This window comes from Ictalurus furcatus, chromosome 28, assembly GCF_023375685.1.
Source record: "Ictalurus furcatus strain D&B chromosome 28, Billie_1.0, whole genome shotgun sequence".
NCBI classification, from domain to species: Eukaryota; Metazoa; Chordata; class Actinopteri; order Siluriformes; family Ictaluridae; genus Ictalurus; species Ictalurus furcatus.
The window spans coordinates 6083242-6107433 of record NC_071282.1 but is presented as its reverse complement, the minus strand read 5'-3'; the positions used below and the strand labels follow the sequence as shown (position 1 = coordinate 6107433).

The following is a 24192-nucleotide window of genomic DNA, read 5'->3' as shown; positions in this document are numbered from 1 at the left end:
AAAATTTTCAATATCTTAAAAATTTCAAACTTAAAAAAGTAGTTTCCTTGACTGGCTTCACCACTTTTACCAAAGGAGAAGCAATTCAACCTCCTATCACTGAACTTGTATCTTCATTGAGCCATATAATATCTATCTATCTATCTATCTATCTATCTATCTATATATATATATATATATATATATGATTTTTAGGAAAGGAAAACTGTTTATACTATAATTAATAATTATACTATGGGAAAAAAAAAAAAAGTAGGTTAAACAAATCAATAGTCACGTCTTGGTCCTTCCATGATGTGACTATTGATTTGTTTATCCTACTTTTTTTTTCCCCCATGGTATAATTATTTTCGTTTATTATAAAAACGAATATATTTATTAGGGCTGTCAGTACAAGTGTCGCTTAAATGTTCATAATATTTGCATGTTTGAAGGCAAAAGTACAAAAAAAAGATTTCAATAATTAAACTAAATCTACTCATTTTTTCGAGAAAAATAAATAAATAAATAAAACAGACCTTTGTGTCATTTCACGTACAGACAGATCTGATTAAATGCGTCCCTTACAGCATAATTTATGTTCACATAAATATCAAATCATATATTAAATTACTACTTAATGTAAAAAAAGAAAGAAAGAAAAAGAATAACGTTCTAAAACTGTTTTACACTGTGTGTTGAACGTGAATGGTAAATAAAAGGTGGGTTGAAGATGACATAGCTCACAGGTTTTTGTAGAGAACTTCAAATATCTTTTAAAGAATGACATTTATGACAAAAGTATAATCTGATGCATAAAAAAAGCGACGATATTTTTTTTTAAAAAAGCTTTATTCGTTAGCCTGTGTAAAAGTGTGATCAGTACCATGTGTTAACTGATGCAGAATCGTTCAGAATTTTCGACGTATTAAAGAATCAGCGTGTGCGCCTTAATGCACTGAATTTTATTTCATTTAATTAATATGTACGTCTGTAACTTTCACGACTTGCCAACTGTGCAGTAAAATTATAGCTAATAAAACAACACCACCACCAATTACAACAACAGTCCTCGATGTTATACATCTCATCTTTCCATTGCAACAGCTCACTGTGTCCACCAGAGAGCGCTAAAAGATTACATTACTAAAACAGCACGCTCTCGTCTTGTGTCTTTCTCCACAGCGTCTTGATGGACAGAGAAATGTAGAAAAGCATGATCACACAAAAGTACAAGATTAGGATAATATCCAAGTGGATATTTGTATAGTGGATAAGCATGAAAGGCGTGCCAGTGCGCGGCCTTTTTGTCCATTTCTTCCCAATTAATTCCTCCCTATTTGGCACAAGGATAGCAATTAGTAAAATTCATCCATGCGTTCATCTCGGTTTCTCTCTCTCCTCTTATCTTTCTGAAACTGAGTCTCTGACCAGTATTTCATGGCCCACCTCCAAAGCCACGAGGAACATTCCAGGTTTCGGGATTAGACGGATTCACTCCGCGGAGGAAAAAAAAAAAGAAGCAACATTCAGCCTCATTGTGTCCTGTTGCTTTCATTCCATCAGATTAACAGGAGGGACAACGGCTTCGCTGCCTCTGGCAGTGCACTTCAGAGAAAAGAACAAAGTGGGGTTTTTAAATCCTGCTTTTATGAATATTTTAACGTATGTAAGAAAATCTAAATGGAAACATTTGTGTTGCAAAAAAGTGTGAGAAAGGGTGACAAACTTTTTTTTTTTTTTTAATATGCAATGTACTGTGTTTGTACTGCATGACTGTAATAACTTGTTATTTATCAAATTTAAAACGTACAACCCCAATTCCAGAAAAGTTGGGACAGTATGGAAAATGCTAATGAAAACATGAGTTTTTACAAAAGTGATTTGTACATGTACTTTGACTTTTATTTAAACAAAACAATATTTAAAAAAACAAACAAACAAACAAACAAGGTATTTGATGTTTTACTTAATAAACTGCATAGTTTTTTTTTTTTGAAGGCAAACATTTATTTTGAAATTGATGCATGCGACACGTTCCAAAACAGTTGGGACAGGGGCAATTTAGGACTAATAGCGATGTGACGAGTTGAAATAAGGTGGTGATGTGAAACAGGTGAGGCGATCGTCTAATCATAGTATATAAGGAGCCTCCAAAAAAGGTCTAGTCCTTCAAGAGCAAGGATGGGTCGAGGCTCGCCGATCTGCCAACAGCTGTGTTAGTGAATAATCCAACACTTTGAGAACATTCCCCAAAGACAAATCGGTAGGATTTTGGGCATTTCAGCTTCTACAGTGCACAATATCATTAAAAGATTCAAGGAATGCGGTCAAATCTCGGTGCGTAAAGGGCGAGGCTGAAAACCACCAGTGTCTTCAGCGCCCAAACGCTTAATACGTATTATTAAAAGAAAAGGTGATGTCACACAGTGGTAAACAGTCGACTGTCCCGACTATTTTGGAGCGTGTTGCAGTCATCAGATTTGAAACGAGTGTGTATTTTCAAAAATAAATTCAATTCACAAACTAAAACATCAAATAATGTTAATCATGTGTTTTTGGTATATTACAGGGTGAAGTGAATTTTCAAAAGACCTTTTTTTTTTTTTTTTTTTTTTTTTTTTACATTTTCCATACTGTCCCAACTTTTTTGGAACCCGGGTTGTATTTGAATTTAAAAAGTATTAAAAGTGCGAGTTATGGCAAAATGTAAGTGAAGATTTACAAAAGCAGGGTTTAATTCGAGTAAAACAGGGGCTTGTCTGACTTATTCGCGGTTCTGAAATTCAAGATCATAGGTCCTGATTTTCTAGCCCTGATTTTTTTTTCTTCTCGGTTAATTAAAGGCAGGTTCTTGTGTTATAGATTCTGGAATTTTTTTTTTTTTTTCTACTCGAGAAAAATCTGCCAAACTTGGATGAGTGACACACGGGCAATTTAGAGATTCTGAACGCGGAGGCCAGAAAATCGATATAAACCCCGTGCTTGATCTGAACTTTAAACACACACAAATCTCCTTCTGTAAATATCGGCGTACCATTTGGGTTCACGTGGTGACTCCGGATCCTCGAGAAGGGGTCCGTGTTGCTTGGCTGGTTCGTAATTGCCAAGCGTCTGATTGAAATCAGCGGAGGCTATAAATCATTGCTGTTAGACCCGTCATGGGCGTTTGTGGAAGCTGTCCTTTTTTTTTTTTTTACTATTAATTACACATCACTCGCGGGCGGCCGATCTTTTCTTCTGTCAGAGATTCCGCAAGTGATGGATGACTTTCGGAAGCGCGTCGGAACAGAAGAACCGTGCCGTGTACCTCGCAGCGGCTGCTTGCTGTGCATGAGAGGAGAGGCGCTTGTGCTATTTTCAGGCTGGGAAGCTTTAGCTTCAGGCAACAGCTGTATAATCCAGCGTGGTCAGAAAGCATCACTGGCATTTCAGTGCAGTCAGTGACATCAGCGTGAAACGATGCCCGCCTACAGGATAATCAAACACGGCAGCTGGACGGCCCACTCCTTTTTATTCTTACACTTGCTATAAACAGCAACTTGCATCATGTAGAGAAACCGCTGAAACCAGCCGTGCTGTTTACTCCACACTCGCTGTCTCATCTAAAGTTAAGACTCTACGTACACTTGTCGGAGCATTATAAAGGAGTAGTTACCGTAGCCGTGGTACGTGGCGTAAATACGATGAGAAATACACAGCGGTAACATAAAACGTAAATACTGAACCAAACATGTCAGCAACTTTGAGGAGGGCTTTAAGCTCCGCCCACTTCAATCACATCACACTGTACACCCCAACAGTGTGTGTCATGTTCACAGACATGTCAGTTCCCCGATCGATCCAGGATTGCGCGAGTTTGCGAGAGCAGAAATCAAGCGGACTCCGCACTATTCGGAGGAGCTTTTTCAGATTTACGGCCGATCGTGTGACGTCATCACGACGCGCGTTCGGCCAACGACCTCTTCGATTCACGTGCGTCGAACATGAGTACGGCTAAAAGGTTTCATTTACCAACAGTCATCACGGCGAAAGACACTTTCGTGCCGTCGCAATGTTGCCAATTCATGTAGATTTCCACACAAAAACAATGTTTTTTTTTTCCTTTTGAAAGAAAAATAATAAATGCAGCAAATACAAGCGTCTTTGGCCGCAACCATCACAAAATAAACTTCATAAAGCCTGCAAATAAGAGTGAAAATATGACATTTCTGCGTGTAGTTTTAAGTCATTTTCCTCTGAAATGCTACATTCTTCAATATTCGGCACGGAAAATCTCAAAAACCTTCCTAGTCTTTGGATCTGCGTTAGACTTTATACAGAAAACAGCGTGTCGCATCATTTTGATAAAACAAAATATAAAAACCGTATACCCCAACAACCCGTGCTGTAAAAATCTCTCTCTCTCTCTCTATATATATATATATATACATATATATATAGAGAGAGAGAGAGAGAGAGAGAGCGAGAGAGAGCGACGTAAACAGAGTTCAGAATAAAACAAACATTTTAATTCTAAAATTAGCCAACGGACTAGATGTTTGTTTTTATTAATTATTTAAACTAGAGTTGCACTGATGTATTTTTAAAGTTGTATAATTATTTTAAAAATTATATTTAAAAATTGTAAAGGCAATTTCTCACATTTAAAAAACATCCGACGATCAGGGCCGATTATATCCTGTCGATCAGAAGAGGGCGGGAAAACACGTAGATTTCATGCTGTGTGTAAAGATGATGTCTCTTGTGTGTGGAATGACGACAAAACTGCAGTTTGTAATCTCTGCGCTGGTAAAATTTTACACCGGACGCTGCAGCAGTGAAGCGGCGTCGAGTCTAATCACCCATCCAACCCACCCCCCCGCCCCCTCACCCCCCCACTCGCGCGCTGAATTAAAGCACCGGTACATGGTTGAAAGATTTAAAAGAAGATGAATTGACAAAAAAGTATATATTGCACAGAAAAATATATCTGTAGTGTAGTATATTTCATATCCAGTTAATGTTAATATATAAAAAAGTTGATATTATATATTACCAGTTTTATATTCAGTGATGAAGTAGAAATGCTTGTGTTTGTGGTGAGTGAATGTGAAGCCTCACAGGAGGGTTTTTAGAATTCAGTCCATGTGAATATGAATTAATAACATTCAATAAGTTAAAAAAATCTTACTTTAATCTTCAGAATGTAGTTCGTGTGTTAATGTTAATTTGAGTAATGTGTTTTCTGTTTACGTAAATAAACGTACATTCGGGAAAGAAAACAATAAACGTCAAATACAAGATCGACTGTGATATCGGTCGTTTTAAAACAAATTTCCTTAACATCTGTCTAAAATAAACTACAATGTATGCAAATGAATTCGTTATTTCTTGACGACGAGTGCAATCTTGCGCTGAAATTCACTGAATTCAATACACGAATCATCCTGTTGATCGTCTATGCATCCTGTTTCAGAAAAAAAAAACGCCAGCACAAAATAAGCAATCCCGCTTTCTCTATTTTTAATCCAATAGCGATACGAGAGCCCTGGGTTTTGGCCGATAGCTGACACTGATGCAATACCGGCATCTTCTTTGCAACCGAGCCGACTCTCTGAAAGCTCGTGTGATCCATCAGAGACACAATGTCCTACATCAAAGCATAATCCGTGCATTATCGGTCAACATCACCCACATGAATCGTGTCGGAGGATTGGAGTGTAATTAATACCTCGAATCCAGTCCGCTAACGAGTCAGGGTTTCGAGTCAGCGTCAGCACTCATACTGGTACTCGGCCCTGGATCCGTATCGGAAAGCCTAGAGCCGTTTTCTTATGCAACTCTGCATTGCAAGATGACATTACAGGTCACGTGACTCAGCTCGGATAAGCAGCTTAATGTGAATTTGAGCTGTATTATTACCTCTCGTAGTAATGCGGTTGAAGACTAGCAGAAAAACACATTTAGGGACCTAATGTAGAAAGACACCATCAAATAAACGCCTTATGGACAGAAGAGTTAAAGAGAGGCTGAGGGCGCATGGGATATAAAGAGAGCTTCCTCTGACAGGAAGATTACATTTAATGACCGTCTTGACGTGGCATTTTAAGAAGCCATCTGTCAGACTAAATGATGTAAAACAACTCTATGATACACATTACACTCTCAAACACACTTAAAAACCACTCGTACACGATTACAGAACCTACCGATATCTCACCTGGAGAGTTTGCTCTGGCTTCACCATGTTCAGCTCTGACAGGCTCTGAAGGACGTCGGTAATAGCTTGTTCACAAGCACCGGCTGGCAGCGACTTCGTCTCCATTTCTATCACACTGACGAGCTCAGCTCTGCTCGACTCATGGCCTGTGAGAAACAACATAACATTTTGATCTTCTTACGAGTAAAGAAATACCGGGCTGCATTCAGAGCCCAGTTACGCGTGCGTAGTGAGGATTTGGCACTTCTAACCCTGGATATAAGCGCCACTGTCTGACGGTTGTCACACTGAAATGTACGTTTTGGGCTGTAAATACACGGGAAAAAAAACAAAAAAACTATTGAATGCTATTTGAGGCCAGAATAATAGAACATCTTATTCCACGGTCTGTCCAAATACTCGATTCTGATTGGCTGGCAGGTGTGTGTGTTAAAACCGTGCATACAGCATGGTCGTTCCTGTCCTATAAACAACTGTAACCATAGTAACATACAGTTAAAACTCTCAGCTTCATTATACTTTTCTCTCCGCTTTGTGTTGGGCGGTTCTCCGCCACCACGTCCTGCGTTCAAACCGTGTAACGCACACCTAGTCATGGATTACCTCTTACGCATTACATTTCACAGCAAAGGAAGAGCACTTTTTCCATTTCAGTCCTTATTTTCTATCCCTGCTTTTTATTATAGCTTAATACACACAACTTACTTCAAAATGTTTCCTCCCAAAATATCTAAATTGGTTACCAATGAAAAAGCCAATGGGGGATCAGTTTACATGGCTAATTTGTATTATGGTAATCAGCCTCTGATTTCATTCAATATCAGCAATTCTACCACTGGCATTGAAGTACTGCTTGACCTTTCGGATATTATTTCCATCTCTGGCCTTCAAGAGACTTTGGGATTAAACGTGTACGATTGCAGCGATTCCTTTGCCAATAGGGATGCACCGAAATGAAAATTCCTGACCGAAGCCGAAGATGATGAAAAACTTGGCCGAAGGCCGAATACCGAACATGATTTTTCGCATTATTTCCATGCCATTTTTCACCATTGCATGAATTAAATAGTCAAAATGTGCTTTTTACTATTTTGTCTTGCTTTTCAAAGAAAAAAAATCAATTACAAAAACTTTCATTTTGAAAATATTTATTTAACACTGAACATTTTTTTTTTTCATTCCAGCGGGCATAGGCTACCAACAAGGCACAATATAACTTGAAATAAATAAATTAGTAAAATAAAAATATTTTGATGTGGTTACCCCTTGAATAGCTGATGTTAGGACTATAACTGACTGCTGAAAGAATGAAACACTCTGAAGCCTACAACTAAACAGTGCATTAAGAAGTGCATTGACAAGAGTGCGATAAATGGTTCTATTGGGTTCTATACGGTTGATTATATTGGGGATATATACCGCTGGCGTCCCTGTACACCTCGTGGAGTATTATAGTAGATATACTATAGTTAGATACGTTGTTAATGTTATGTCCCTTGATAGATTTAGTTAGTTTAAACTATAGATCAGTTCATTTAGTCCCCGCTGGTGTTTCCGCTCCCAGTCCATAGTACTAGTTCATGTTTCTCGTTTTGTGTCGTGACCCTGTTTCCTGTGACCGCGACTTTGATTCCTGCTTTGCCCCGTTTATGCCTGTTTGCCGATCGCCCGACCCTTTGCCTGTCTCGACTATGTTTTTTGGATTACGATTTGGATTTGTCTGCCTGCCCTTAAATAAATACATCTTTACCTGCTTCCGTACTCTACTCCCTTACGTCCCGCGACATGACAGAATACTCAAACAAAACAAACGCACGTGTCCACAGTAAACAATGTCACGGTTGTCGACATCCAAAGAGCATGCGGTCGCTGAGCACTCGTGCACGTAGATTGTGCATGTGCGCTCTCCCTCATCGCTCCGAGCGCGCTGCCGGAAGTGGAGGTCGTGACATTCGCGCGTCTCACTCTGGTTGATAGGCTATTTTGTCGAGTCATCAAACACGTTATTGTTCGGTCAAATTTATTCGGCCTTTTCACTTATTCGGCCGAATAATTTCAGTTGCCGAACATTCGGTGCATCCCTACTTGCGATTAAAAGTGCAACGGTTTATTGCATTTTTAACATGTAGAACATGATCGAAAATAATTATTTAAGCAAAGGCCTCAGCACAAGTGCATTATGTGGCTGAGAAAACCCATTTGGAAAACTGTAGTGCTTGCTTGTGTTTATTTGGGCAGTCCTATGAACACGCTTTCACTCCACCCCCCATCTCAGTCTGTTTAGAAAAGGAAAAAAAAAAAAAAAAAAGACTGAAACCGGTAAGCACTCAGCGCAGCCAGATAATTCTCCTGTTAGCAGAGAGCAACACCATGCTTTGAAAACCTTAATGCAGTAAAACTAGCCTAAGCACTGGTAACTAGACTAATACTGGAGAAGGCGATGAAGCTGGATGCAGAATCTGTGACACTGCTCTTGGATAGGTATGTTAATGAAAGCTGTATTAAGTAGGTATATTTTCATCACTTAAGAGGGCAAGGTACAGCAATGCACAGAAATAGCTAAACACCAGGGCTTAAGCATTCATTACAGGAATAATAATAATAATAATAATAATACATTGAATGCACTCTTTGGCTGGTCTCAGTATGAGCTGAATTTTCTGTGATTATAGTAGTATAACTTGGCTTTCAGGCAGCTGAATGAGCTAGCATGCAGTTAACGATGCAAGCACTGGAGCTTAAAAGTTCATTAGAGCTCATTACAAAGGGAAAAAAATAAAAGAATTCCATATTTGTACTGGGTAATGCAATGCCTGGAGTGATCTCCACCTATAAATCTGGTCTAGTAAGTGTGAATGGATATTATATTTAAAACCCAATCATTTCAATCGTAAAGATAAACAGACAAATAAATTACACTGGCAGGATCATTAGAATGCTTGATGACATTCTGCAACAGAAAGATCCCCAAGCCCAAGAGACTCATGGCTCCATTGATGCTATATATACAAGCCCAGTCTAGAGCAGCTTAAAAGCCTGAGTCTCACTGAAGCTGAACAAATGAATCTAGCTTAACTTGTCTACCATTTTGAGGACAAAGAAAGACACATTTGACACCATCAAAGAGAAACCAAAGAGACTAATCAAACTGGAAAAAGGGGATGAGGGAAGACGAGTGAGACAGACTGAAGGAAGACGGGTGAGACAGACAGAGGGAAGATGAATGAGAGAGACAGAAGGGAGATGAGTGAGATACACAGAGGGAACATGAATGAGAGACAGAGGGAAGACGAGTGAGACAGACAGATGGAAGACGAGTGAGACAGACAGATGGAAGACGAGTGAGACAGACAGAGGGAAGACGAGTGAGACAGACAGAGGGAAGACGAGTGAGATAGACAGAGGGAAGATGAGTGTGATAGACAGAGGGAACATGAGTGAGACAGACAGAGGGAACATGAGTGAGAGAGACAGAGGGAAGATGAGTGAGACAGACAGAGGGAAGATGAGTGAGAGAGACAGAGGGAAGATGAGTGAGAGAGACAGAGGGAAGATGAGTGAGAGAGACAGAGAGGGAACATGAGTGAGACAGACAGACAGAGGGAACATGAGTGAGACCGACAGAGGGAACATGAGTGAGACCGACAGAGGGAACATGAGTGAGACCGACAGAGGGAACATGAGTGAGACAGACAGAGGGAACATGAGTGAGACCGACAGAGAGGGAACATGAGTGAGACAGACAGAGAAGATGAGTGCGATAGACAGAGGGAAGATGAGTGAGATAGACAGAGGGAACGTGAGTGAGACAGACAGAGGGAACGTGAGTGTGATAGACAGAGGGAACATGAGTGAGACAGACAGAGGGAACATGAGTGAGACCGACAGAGAGGGAACATGAGTGAGACAGACAGAGAAGATGAGTGCGATAGACAGAGGGAAGATGAGTGAGATAGACAGAGGGAACGTGAGTGAGACAGACAGAGGGAACGTGAGTGTGATAGACAGAGGGAACATGAGTGAGAGACAGAGGGAAGATGAGTGAGAGACAGAGGGAACATGAGTGAGAGACAGAGGGAAGATGAGTGAGATAGACAGAGGGAAGATGAGTGAGAGACAGAGGGAATACGAGTGAGACAGACAGAGGGAACATGAGTGAGAGAGACAGAGAAGACGAGTGAGATGAACTTGGGGCACCAACACTGATCTTGCATACCCTTCAGCAAATTTGCGTCCCTGCCTGTACATCCGATCAATCACTCAATTACCCAAACAGCCAATCATGTGGATTTTCTCACACAATATTCTATAGAGCTTACACAGAATGGAGCGAAAAACAAATACTATCCAGTGTGCAGAAGTTCTGTGGGCGGAAACGCCTTGTTGATGTGAGAGGTCAGAGAAGAATGGTTAGACTGGTTCAAGCTGACAGGCAGACCACCCAAATAACCACTCTTCACAACGGTGGTAAGCAGAAAAGGATCTCAGAAAGCACCAAACGTTGAACCTTGTGGTGCATGGGCTACACCAGCAGAACACAACACCAGGTTCCACTCCACTGGAATCTGAGGCTTTATGCATAACTTGATGCATTTTGCTACTGCCACATAATAGGCTGACTGGATAACTGCATGAATGAGCAGGTGGTCAGATGTTCCTAATAAATTGGACAGCGACTATAAGTTAGAATGGGACTAAAACTAAATGCAATGGCCCTGTTGTGGTCAAAAGAGGCGATATGTTTCTGTCTCACCTTCACTAGGTGTCTCCTCCTCAGATTTTCCACTCTCTCCAAGTGCAAGTCTGTCCATCTGTCTGTCCATCTGTCCATCTGCAATCTGCAGACTCAGCTTATGGCACACCTCGAAGGCCTGGCCTATAGTCCTCACTATACGCATTGCCTGACTCTGGGAGACAAGAGCAACATTTTCATCAAACACGTTTTTCATTCGGAAACTCTCATCCCAGTCCCCTCCATGTTCACCACAATCAACATCCATCATTCATCCAACCCTTCCAACATTCATCCCAACCCATCCCTCCATAGTTCATTCAAATACTGTCCCTCATACTTTCAAATCCTTTCCCCTACTCCTCCTAACCTCGTTCCTAATTCGTCCACGTTTCATCATTCCACCCAATCCTCGATCCTTATTTTATCCCAATCTCCTCCCTCACTCATCCAATCCCTCTTCGTCCATCCTATTCCCTTCCCTGTTCATCGCGATCAATGTCCCTAATTTATTCACTCGCTCCACCAATTATCCCAAACACATCTCTCCATAATTCATTCCAACCCATCCTAACCACTTTCCTAATTCCTCACTCATTCGCCATTCCACCCAATCCCCTATTCCCATTCATCGCAATCTTCTTTCTCACTCATCCCAGACCCATCTCTGTTCACCACAATCAACATTCATCATTCATTAAACCCTTGCACTAATTATCCCAACCCATCCCTTCATAGTTCATTCAAGCTTTGTCCCTCGTACTTTCAAATCCTTTCCCCTAACCGATTTCCTGATTCCTCCACCTCATTCACCAATCCACCCATTCCTCTATCCCTGTTTATCCCAATCTCCTCCCTCACTCATCCAATCCCTCTTCACCTATCCCATCCCCTGTTCACTGCAATCAACCTCACTCATCCATTAAACCATTCCACCAATTATCCCAAACCCATCATTCCATAATTCATCCCAAACGTATCCCTCAGTCATCCCAATGAATTCCCCTATTCATCCTTACCTCTTTCCTTATCTCTCTGCCATTCCACTCAATGCTCTATCCCCATTCATCCCAATCTCCTCCTTCACTTATCCCAGTCCCCTCTCTGTTCACCACGATCAACATCCATCAATCATTCAACCCTTCCAACATCCATCCCAACCCTCCCCTCCATAATACATTCAAACTTTGCCTCTCACTCTTCAGAATCCTTTCTATCCATCCTAACCACTTTCCTGATTCCTCCACCTCATTCCTCACCATTCCCCCCCAATCCCATATCCCCTTTCATTCCAATCTCCTCCCTCACTCATCCCATCCCTCTTTACTCATCCTAGTCCCCTCTCTGTTCACCAGAATCAATTCATTCAACCCCTTTACCATTCGTCCTAACCCCTCCCTCACACAGCCCATCTTTCATTTATTATCCCACCCCCCATTCATCCTAATTAACATACCTCATTCATGTCAGCCCCTCCCTCACCACTTACCCTTCCCCCACCTCAACATTTAATTCTTTCTGATCCCACAATACACTGAAGTCAAGCATACACTACTCCTAAAGTTTACACCCTGTTTCTGTTACAGAAACTCTGTAGTCAACAGGCTCCTACTCCTACCACCCAGAAGTCCACCAGTACTATAAAGCTCCTATTTCATCATTTGATCACTCAGCTTCACAAACCTTCCTTTTACCAACACTGAGTCATACCGGCAGTTAATTCCACTCCCTATCTCCTGAAGATCACTTCGCCGGCCCCTTTCTATACAGATGATGTCATCGAACACACAGTTCCACCGCTGAAATCAGGTTTTGTCTTTCCTTCGACTCCGGAACTACATCTCTTTTGTTATGCAAGCTCTCACCCCATGGGAGCTTCAGAACTCCAGCACAAGTTCTCAGGGTTCTCCTCCCCCTATTACTCTCCATTCCATTTAGTTAAAGACATGAAGAAGAAGAAAAAAATCAGAATACCTTCTTTTTGGACTTGAAGACGTTGCATCTGAAGGTGTTGCTGGACCCATCTCTGGCAATGTAGCTAAAAATCTTTAAATCCTGAGAGTCATGGGACACATAGAATATCCTAAGGGAAAAGGGGACAGAAAGACTGTCGGGACTGTTTGTATCAACAAAGATCATCATTTTTGCTCAAATTAAGTTAAGTTCAAATAGAAAGATTAAGTGTTCTATGATCCTAAATGAACTATGTTCTGAATACTAAGAAGGCTGAGTACTAAGAATAGAATATAAAGGCATATATTTTAAATAACAAATGACCAATACATAAAAGCACAAGATGTGCAGTAAAGCACTCGCGATTGGAATCTACACTGAAAAAGCTTTACAGCAGAAAGCACTGAGGCTACATTGATCCACATTTTTTTGTTGTTTTTTTTTTTTTTTTAGAAGAATGCCAAAATTACTTGGCAGAGTGCTTAGGACTGAAATGACCCCACATGTATTTTACTTGCTACTTCCTTTATGTTCAGTCCAGTTCATTTTCATCCAGTGACGATATTTAGATATAACTGAAAACACAAGTTCCAAAATTATTGGCACCCCCACCACGAATACTTGGTAAAGACTGCACTCGAGAGAAATCAGCACTGAGCCTGTTCCTGTAATGCCTTGTGGAAAGATCTTTGTCCATCCTCCACACGGAACATTTCATGCTCCTTCACGTTCTTTAGAGTGTATGTATGATCTGCCTTTTCACTACAGATCAAAAACGTTTAAACAGGGTTCAGACATGGAGACTAAGATGGTCAAGTATGCTCGTGCATCCTCCGTCAGGCAAGCTTTAAGCATTTCTAGTCTTTTTTTTTTTTTACTTTTTTTTAAGTCCATAATTAGCAGTACATAACTATTTATGTATCTAGTACCCGATTATTATTATTTTTTTAAATCAAAAATGTAATTTTTTTATTCGAAGAATGTCAAATAACGGGCAAGAGTCAGGCTTTTTCCAAAAATATGGTTTGAAGTGTCGAACTAGCACAGTTATTAATCTTTATTCATGAATGAATTTTGTTACTGAGGGTTAAAAACTATTTAGCCAACAACTGTCAAAGAACAGACGGTATGTATTAAGAGACAACCGGTGCCAACTGTCAAGATTAGTGCCAGTCTTTAATACCTGCTGGTATAACTGATTGATATATGACGGAAATGGGAATGAATTAATACATATTTGTGCTCTGATCTGGCAACAGGAGTCACCTTAATCATAGGAATGATACATCTGGAAGTCCTAACAATGTGCATCTTGAAGGTACTGAATTAACCACATACCACTGGTCTGCTGCATGAATGGTCACACCTTCATTTTTTAATCAGATTCAATCAGGCAACAAAGATTAGGACTGATTTTCCTTCACTTGCTGAAAAAAGTGCCAACATCCCCATTAGTTAATGTGTTGGAATTTTCGCAGCGACAGAATGCAAACCTAGGATAATAAAGCAGCCGGGTTGGCAGTAACCCAGGAACAGCTTACAATAACTCGAAAGGAATATTCACGTTTAGAGAAATGTGTGCAATCTCGATGGAATGGCACAAATATAACTAACTAGATTCTTAGACAAAGGGATTTTAACACACAAGAAGTCACAACACGTTGAACTTTGAGGAGGATGAGCTACAACAGCATAAGACCACACTTTCTTAACCTTAGCGGTTCCAAAGCGCTTTACGCTGGTTCTCATTCACCCATTCACACTCACACACCAATGGTAGCAGAGCTGCCATGCAAGGCGCTAGCTTGCCATCGGGAGCAACTTGGGATTCAGCGTCTTGCCCAAGGACACTTCGGCATGTGAAGTCACGTGGGCCGGGAATCGACCCTCCAACCCTACGATTAGTGGAAACCCCGCTCTACCACCTGAGCCCAGTGGAACCCAGTGTGGTGTTCTGCTGTTGTAGCTCATCCACCTTGAAGTTCGACGTGTTGTGCATTCCAAGATGCTTTTCTTCTCGCCACTGCTGTACACAGCGGTTATATGAGTTACCTTCGCGTTCCTGATTGGATAAGTGTATGAATGTGCAGATACAGAGGTGTTCCAAATAAAGTCGTTGATGAGTATTTGTCCGTAAATTGATCCCATCTGAGTACTTTAATTATGAATTCAAATTTAGACCATAAATAAATAAATAAATAAATAAATACATAAATACATAAAACTGCAGCAGCTGCCAAAGTCACCTGACTCACCTGTACACCGCGTCGTGCATCACCAGCAGTTTACTTTCATCCCACGTCCATTCTTTCCTCTGTGTATGAAAAGTCATCGTAAAACACCCAACATGGACGTATTTCTGCAGTATTTGAACCGCACTATGTATTCAATAAAATATTCCCAGCAAAGAAAAACGATCACACCGTTTACCTTCTGTTTCTTGCGAAGTATCACTTTTACGCCGTCCACCGAGACCACCATGTTCACTTTCTTCTTCTTAATGCTCTTCGCCTTGAACTCGTACTACGAGACAGAAACACGATGACTTAAGAGAGAGGAAAGCGTTTTTAGCAATTTTAAACCAGGAAATGCACTTCAGGATTAAACGGCCAAAAGGATTTTCACAAGTGTAATAGCGTCGGAGCTACTAAGACTTGTTCAGCTCGGAATTTGTATCTACACAGTGTGAATTCGCAGCTTCCTGATCCAGTATAAAAGGCCAACGCTGAAATCTTACACGATATTCCGTGAGCTGGTGTTTGAAATAACTTTCATTAGTAAAGCAAGAAGTAAGAAACAAAATGAACTATTATTTTACAACGATCGTTTAAAAATATATATATTTAAAACACTATAGGAGTGCTAGCAATTTTACCGTGGTTTCAAATAAAATATTTTAATTAGGATTTTTTTTTTTTTGCTGAAGATGAACAGTTTCTCTTATGGTCTCATAGGGCGCCAATACTTATGCAGCTGACTGGAGAAAACGTGGCAAAATACGGGGTCACTGTGGATTAATAACCCAACTTTAACATTTTTAAAAGGACCTCGCCAATACTTCCAGCACATTTTTCAATCATTTAATTTTTACATTGTTATTTTTCGGTTTAAAAGATCATTTAATATTTTTAATTATAATATAATTAGTATAACATTAATTTGTTCATTTATTTGTTTTAATTTATTCTATATAATAATAATAATAATAATAATAATAATAATAATAATGTCAGCGATTTTTATTATAAAAAAAAAAATTCTAAAAAATTCTAAATATATGAAAAAATTCAGTGATAATTATTTAAATATTCAAGAGACTCCCAGGATTTCCAGGAGACATGGGAGTGCTGAAAGTGTATGATACACATTTATAAGTCATCAGAAAATTGCCTTGGTTGGCAATTATTATTTTGGCCCTGACTGGACCCACAGGCCTCTGATTAATCACCGCATCACTTCCTGGAATAAACCGCTTTCTGATGGACGACTGCAACGTTCGTTATTCAAGTCAGGTCCTGACATGAACCGAGCCGGACTCTTTCCTTCGCAGGGGCATGAAGCTGATACGTCTATCTTTCACATGCTGCGAGAGAACGGGCAACGACGAGTGCTTTTAAAGAGCGTACGAGGCGGGATACGAGAACAGGCCGTGACAGCCGAAGCCCGTGTGAGAGGATGGGAAAGCGCTGGTCTTGTGGTATAGTGCTTGTGGTAATAAATTTATATAAGTGTCTTGACAATGACTTGCAAATGTCTGTCGAACCTTACAAACACCCTGTCGGTTCCCTTTTACGCCAATGCTCACGTTTAAAGTTCTGTGGCTTGTATAAATGGGCTAGCACGGATAAGTCTTTCGACGAGAAAAGGAGGTCAGTAAAAGGTTTCATTTTTGGCATAAATATCAGATTATCCGCTGTTAAGAAAAGTCTTAAAGTGGATTCTTTTGGAGTTTTGTCAAACCAGGCACAACGGCACCACCGACGGTCGTAAGAAAAGAAAAAAAACCCCACAGAGTGCTATGAAGAAACAAGGCTGGCGCTGATTTCTTTCTAGCTCAGACTGTAGATCCATGCAGCCCGTCAGTATCAGGTCATTACCCAGAGTGAAACGCTGACTCGATTTGATCTCCGTTGAGGCTGAGGGCGAAAATGCCTTTGGAGGAGAAACTAAAAGTACAAAGAAGAAGAAGACGACGACTTATAAGACTAAGCACACCTTGTCCAACGAAAGTACAAAATGAAACAAAATCCCAACTAACAGAATTGCAAGCTTAGTGCTTCTTTTTTTATTTTTTTGGATTGAACAAAAAGGGTCACAACTTTTCTGTTCATGATGTCTGGCATTCAGATGAAACCCAGCATTACGAACTTGAAACACAGACTGTTCATAATAAGCTCGCCCCAGATCATTACTATTATGCAATCGATGAGATCTTGTGATATAATGCATTGCGCAACCCTAATAGTTTCACTGTCGAGCTAGTTACAGATAATACAATTCATCCTCCCGTCGAATTTCACGACCAGCCTTCGCCGTATTTACCCAAGCCGGATCTCATAACTCACGTTTGATTAAACGTGTCAAATGATCCTTTTTTCACCGTCTTACACCTTCACAAAGGACGATTTGCAACTCTGGAGATTTAGGCACAAGGCAACAGGCTGCACTCTACTGAAACTGTGCTTGGGCATGTAATATTCCGCCCAATATTCTCTCATACGCTAGAATGAAAAACAATAGCTTCACTTCTTTCCTCTTCTTTTTTTTTTTAAACGAGTCTCTACAGGAGCAGAATGGATTAACAGAACCCTGATCATTAGGAGAGCAGAAAATGTATTTCTGGATTTAAGAAAATGGCACTTTAAACACGATTAACAGGCTACATTTAAAGAGAATATACATTTTCCAAACATTTGCACATAATAATGATGTCATATCTGTATTTTAATATAACACTAAACCGTATAGCAAACTCCAGTAGTCAGTGTAAGGAACCTGGAGGTTTTAATTGTATTTAACGCTAAAACATTTATGTCTGCACTTCAAGCCCAAGTGCACTACATTATGAAATATTCAATGCACTCCCATTTGCATGAACATCTCGGTAAACAAGTAAAAATACACACACGTACGCGCACGAACCCGGGGACAACATTTTCCGAGTTAAGCTCAAGTGAAGATTTAATTCCGAAACTGGTTTGGAGACTATAGAATGCCATTGAGGTCAACATAAAACGCATACATATGATCTGATAAATGCACGGCGGCTTAGTGGTTAGCACGTGTGTCTCACACCTCTAGGGTTGGGGGTTTGATTCCCGCCTCTGCCCTGTGTGCGCCGAGTTTGCACGTTCCCCTCGTGCTTTTCTCCGGGGGTTTCCTCCGGGTACTCCGGTTTCCTTCCCCAGTTCAGACATGCATTGTAGGCTGACAGGCATCTCTAAATTGCTCGTAGTGTGTGAATGGGTGTGTGATGGTCTCGACCCTGCGATGGGTTGGCGCCCCGTCCAGAGTGTCCCCCGAGTCCTCTGGGATAGGCTCCAGGCTGTGTAGGATAAGGGGCACAGAAAATGGACGGATGATCTTATATATTAATTAACAGTATCATCTCGTTAAAGTAGGGCTGCAACTAACGAATATTTTCATAATCAGTTAGTTGGCCGATTATTATTATTATTTTTTTATTAATCGGACGGGGGGGGGCGACCTTTCAGTAATATTATTTCGCCTCTTTAAAATAAAATCCACAAACTAAGTGTTACAAATATAAATTTCAGACTAAAACTTTACACAACTGTTCGTCCAAAACAGTAAAGAACCCAACACACACACCAGAATATATATTATTCATTCAGGACTATAGTCTAATTCAGTGCTTTTAGTGCATCCATAAAAAATAATGCATAAATACTTATATATAATATACACTAATATATAAGTTTATATCATATAATAGTATTTATGCATTTTTTTTTAAATAAAAGGTAACATTGACAAACAGTAAAGTGAAGAAAGTAATTGTCGGTAACTCTGGGCATCTGCTAAAGTTAGCGGCGTCAAATTACATGCATATGACGTCATGCGCCGTCGACTAGGAAACAGCTTGTAGTTCCGGTTAGTAAAAAAAAACAAAAAAAAAAACGCTAGTGTTCCATTTGAGACAATATTACCTTTCTATAATTCATACACTAGACGGTGGAGTACATAGTGCATCATGTAAGTGTATAGTACGTGATTTGGGACACAACTTAAGTATTTACTCTCCGAAGCATGTTTTCAGAAGAGAAGTAATGAGTAAATCTCCCCCGTGCCGCGCGCAGACCGACTAATCGATAATGAGATTCGTCGTCAACGATTTTCATAATCGATTATTATCGATTAGTTGTTGCAGCTCTACTTTAAAGTGCGCGCATTTTTTTCTTACACAAGGACGGCGTTGGATGAGAGATCATATTAATCGTAACCCGTCTCTGAACGCGAACGACACTCCCTACATATATACCGACATAGCTGCTGGACGCAAGTCTGAATACGGCTCGCGTCATCCACTAATAAACATAATTACTACAAAAACGTCCGCTAGAGATGTTTAACTTCAACAACGTTAAGGCATATTTTGCAAAACAAACTACAAAATTCACAAAATCAACATAATAAATAATATAGTTTGCAGAAATATTCATTAAAACAAGTTATACAGTAAGACATTTGTATATAATGATTAGAAGATGAACACCTACAGAATTTCGCTTCGTTCACACTAGCAGCCAGTTGTCGAATGTGTAGCTTGTAATTTGGTTTTATTTCGCGACGAGAAATGGCAGTAGCTACAAGACGTCGAGCGGATTTTAAAGATGCCAGTAAAGTTGGGCGGTACCTGCCGATAACCGATTAACCAACCGTTTTTAAAACCGATACCGAATGAAAACATAACACTCAGAGTAAAATATTGCTGAACTTTATTACAGAAATAAACACCACTGACTGTACCATGAAAAATGTACTGTACTTTTTAAAATGAAATAAATCTATAAATATTAATCTATATTAACTATTAGTAAATATGAAAGTAAATTAAAGATATACATCCAAACTGAACCAAACCGTAACACTCCAAATCACAAATAAAAACAGAGACATTCAAAATTGTTAATAAATAAATAAATAAACACACACTTATAAAAATTAGTAACGTAACATAAAATTAGTCAGCGATAGTTTTTTTTATCTCGCGTCTAGAGGCCGCTCTCATGCTGTATAACGGCGGACCATTTACAGCCGCTCCCGCAAAGGACGTGCGTGACCGGGAAAAACGATCGGTGTGGATTTTTCCCAATGACCGACAGTTCCGGCAATCGGTTATTGTGTCGAATCGTTACGCATAGAGTGAAGAACATCTCGGTTCCACCGTTTGACGCACTGTCGCTGAAATCGCAGCTCCGTGTCAGGCAGGTAAACAGAATTCTCATTTATTCACTAACATTTCACAGCTGTACTGTGCTTACGTAATGCGCAGAGAACTGAAAGAACACACGCATGTTTGGAGAGAAAAGAGAAAAAAAGTAAAAGCGCCAACACTTGAAGTGGCCCTGAGGGGAAATTTGGTCTTTGCTTTTTTTTTCCCCCCACTACATGTTCATTAACTCAGGCATGGTGACAGACGCGTTAAGTAAGAGATGCAGTAAAAATAACAGTGGTGTTCAGCAAGTCAAACTGTGTGTGTAATGTGTGTGTACGTGTGTGTGTGTGTGTGAGAGAGGATTCCCGAGACCACCGAGGAGACTCGGTTCTTTGGCCACTTTATAAAAACAGACTTAAAAGCTGTCGCTTTGAAAAGACGAGTGTCCTTGTAACACGTGGCGTGTGAAGCGTCAAAGAGCTACAATCTTCCTTGCTTTTTTTTTTTTTTTTTTAACTCTTTCTGTCCAATCTATAGATATGCATAGCCCTCGTCTCTATTGACGCATAATTAAAGCATTTCACTAAAGAACTTGTCAAACTTTGAGGTTAAATTGCATTAGCTACCACTTGTTTTAAGCCTAGTTTATTTATTTTTCAAGTAAACCTCGGACAAGCACACTGGAGTCTTACTTTTTTTTTTTTGGCGGACTTCTCCAAGACTGATTTCCCACCACGAGTCGAAACGGAGCACATGCAGACTAAAAGGGAACTGACAAAAGTTCGCAAGTGCTATACACGGTCTTCGAGTTGGATATTTGGGAACATGGCAGTATATTAGTGCTGGATGCGTCTGTGGGTAACATCCTGAATGGGACATGCTGTGAGTAGTGTCTGTAACGTCTGTAGTGTCTGCCTGATCAGGATTTCCACATGAATTTCACCCCAGTGGAAGTACACCCCATGGAAATTGTTGTTTTGTTTGTTTTTAACATATTTGGACAAGCAAACATTTGATCCTCTTTGAAACACCGCCTATTAATAAAGGTGATACAATCGATCAAATTAGATATAAAGTTTTGTAGTCATTATCACAATTTAAAAACGACACACTTTTTCCCGCGTGACTGATCTGTATCACGCCGTCAAATCCATAAAATTAGAATCATGTGTAGATTGGATGCCAGTGATTAGAACCTGCTTAGGGAGTGCAGGTGGAACCGGTCTTATTTATACCCCTCTCATATCTAGTGTCTGGTGTTCCCTTTGTTACTGAGGTATGCGGAGTCATCATGCCAAGACCTAAAGGTTGTGGATGCCTATGAGTCTGGCAAGGGATTTAAAAAGACCTCCAAATGATTTGAAATACATCGTTCCACTGTAAGGATAATCGTCTACAAGTGGCGCAGATTTCAAACGACTGCTAACTTGTCCAGGACTGCTGTCCCAGCAAATTCAGCCCAAGAGCAGACCGTCTGTTCCAAGAACCCCAACATTTCATCACAGGATCTGCTAGTATCCTACATCCTTGAAATGCTGGAGGTGGGGTATTTGAAACGAGGAGTACATGCAAGAGCTGAAAGAATACTCGCAACAGAAAGAATATTTCATGGAAGAGTGGTCAAAGATTCCAGCAAGCCTGGTGGACAATCATGCGAAACGCCTACAAGAAGTGGTTTCTGCTAAAGGGACTTAGCTTCTGAGGCCAAGGATGTACTTCCACAGAAGAATATCACATCTATTGATATTTCTGTCGAATACATGATTGAAAAAGCTACTTTTCCTTGTGGTTTTGTTCAAGTAGATCAACTTTATTAATAGGCACTGTTTCAAAGAGGATCAAGTGTTTGCTTTCCAAATATGTAAAAAAAAAAAAAAAAAAAAATTAATACATTTTTTAAACAAAACAACAATTGCCATTGGGTGTATTTATTATTCATATGATTGTCATTATATCAATCCTTCTATCTATCCATCTTTTCATCATATCTTATCTAATCCTATGCTATCTTATCCAATCCATCCTTCTATCCTATATCTCATCCTATCCATCTTTCTGTTCTATTCCTCTATCCTATTGATCTCTCATCATATCTATCCAATCATCCATCCATCCATCTAATCATCCATCCAGCTGTCCTTTCATTCACCTATCTATTTAACCATTCACCCACCTAATCATCCATCTCTCTAATGATCCATCCATCCAATCAACAATCCATCTCTCTAATCATTCATCCATCCAATCAACAATCCATCTCTCTAATCATTCATACATCCAATCAACAATCCATCTCTCTAATCATTCATCCATCCAATCAACAATCCATCTCTCTAATCATTCATCCATCCAATCAACAATCCATCTCTCTAATCATTCATCCATCCAATCAACAATCCATCTCTCTAATCATTCATCCATCCAATCAACAATCCATCTCTCTAATCATTCATCCATCTAATCATCTGCAGGCAATTGCTTCGGCTTCATGGCTTGTTGTTTTTGGTTTGATACTGAGAGATGTAGGTCATGTCCGACCAATCAAACATACAGTAGTGAACTTTAAATCAGCTTGTAGCATCTCAAGGACAGACAATGACCAAGTTTCCAGTGTCAAAAGGTCAGAATGGGATCTGAATGCACCAGAAATAAGCATTTCAGTATAGTGTGGTATAAACATGATCGTGCGTTTTAACGCAATATAGTTAGTTCAAACGCACAAAAGACACAGATTAAAAAACTAGATTTACCTACAACCCTCACGTACACGCATTTTCTTTACAGTCAGTGAGCAGCTGATGAGTCCTGAGCAGACAGAAGCTCTCTGAAGTACATGACTGCTATCGATTTTGGCTTTCCTGAGGTGGCAAGCACTTTGTGCATGTGTGTCCCAAGATATTTCATCACTTAGAGTACTACGGTCTCTTTCCTCTGGTCTTTTAGCGCATGCGAGTATATAAAAATGATCAGAACTCAAGGGCGGTGAACAATCCTCTATGTGACTGGCAAAATTGAATAAAAAGATTTAGTCATTCACCTTATACGAGCTAAACAGAATCCAGCTGTGTGTGTAGCTTTTACAGAAAGCGCATTACAGACGAACAGCAAACGCCCACTTAGCAAACAAAGGCCTCTTGGAACCTATAAGCAAACATGCTTAATAATGAAGCTGTTTCAGCACTGTAGCTCAACGCTTGCTTAGCAATCAGATATGATACTAGCGTGCATGTGCGTGTAGCTACGAAATGACAAAACTGTATACAGGCCGAGGCTTTTACAAAGAATCATTTACACTAAATATCTACCGGGACTGTCAGAATAAACGTTATAATAAATGTTTATGCACTTTAAAGCACCTGGAGTGTTTAAAATCCCACACTCTGCTTCAAATCAGGTAACATATGAAACATGATACTAGAAAATGGGTCTGAAGATTTGAATCTCACTTTTTTTTTTTTTTACACCAAGTATCATTTAAGTAAGGAATAAAATATATATATATTTTTTTATTTTTTATTTTTTTTTAAATCAACCCTATAATGGCGTGATGTGGCCTACTACTGGTGACCCGAAGTTGATTATTTTTCCAACAGCACGTCCAAGAGTGCTTTACTCCACTTACACCACAGCAATTTTTTTTTTGTCCATTCCAATTTTTATCGGGACATCAGTACATACTTATTATTCTTCTTCCAGACAAAAACTTGGCACGTAACTCATCCTGCAACGTTTGTTCTACGGTCATGGACGAGGGCTCAAATCGACCAGATTATTGAGGAGAGCTGTGCTATGACTGTTATAAGCGATCCGGCTTACGATGTTTGAACTGCGGAGCAAAAAGTTTCCTCCCATAGACAATGAATGCGGAATAAGACACAGGTGTCACGGTGAGGACATCGTTCGGCTGGCATGCTCGCATCACGTATC

At 39.9% G+C, this 24192-nt stretch overlaps 1 protein-coding gene across 1 annotated transcript in view; it reads right to left on the bottom strand.

The window, feature by feature from the left end:
- The window catches only part of si:dkey-34e4.1 (carboxyl-terminal PDZ ligand of neuronal nitric oxide synthase protein), an 83041-nt gene that overhangs the window by 39920 nt on the left and 18929 nt on the right, over positions 1-24192 (bottom strand). The window contains exons 3-7 of the mRNA XM_053617683.1: positions 15297-15389; positions 15122-15180; positions 12888-12996; positions 10935-11088; positions 6182-6327 (exon numbers count right to left, since the gene is read on the bottom strand). Coding sequence (XP_053473658.1) covers positions 6182-6327; positions 10935-11088; positions 12888-12996; positions 15122-15180; positions 15297-15389 — 561 coding nt within the window. The remainder of the gene's footprint in view (positions 1-6181; positions 6328-10934; positions 11089-12887; positions 12997-15121; positions 15181-15296; positions 15390-24192) is intronic.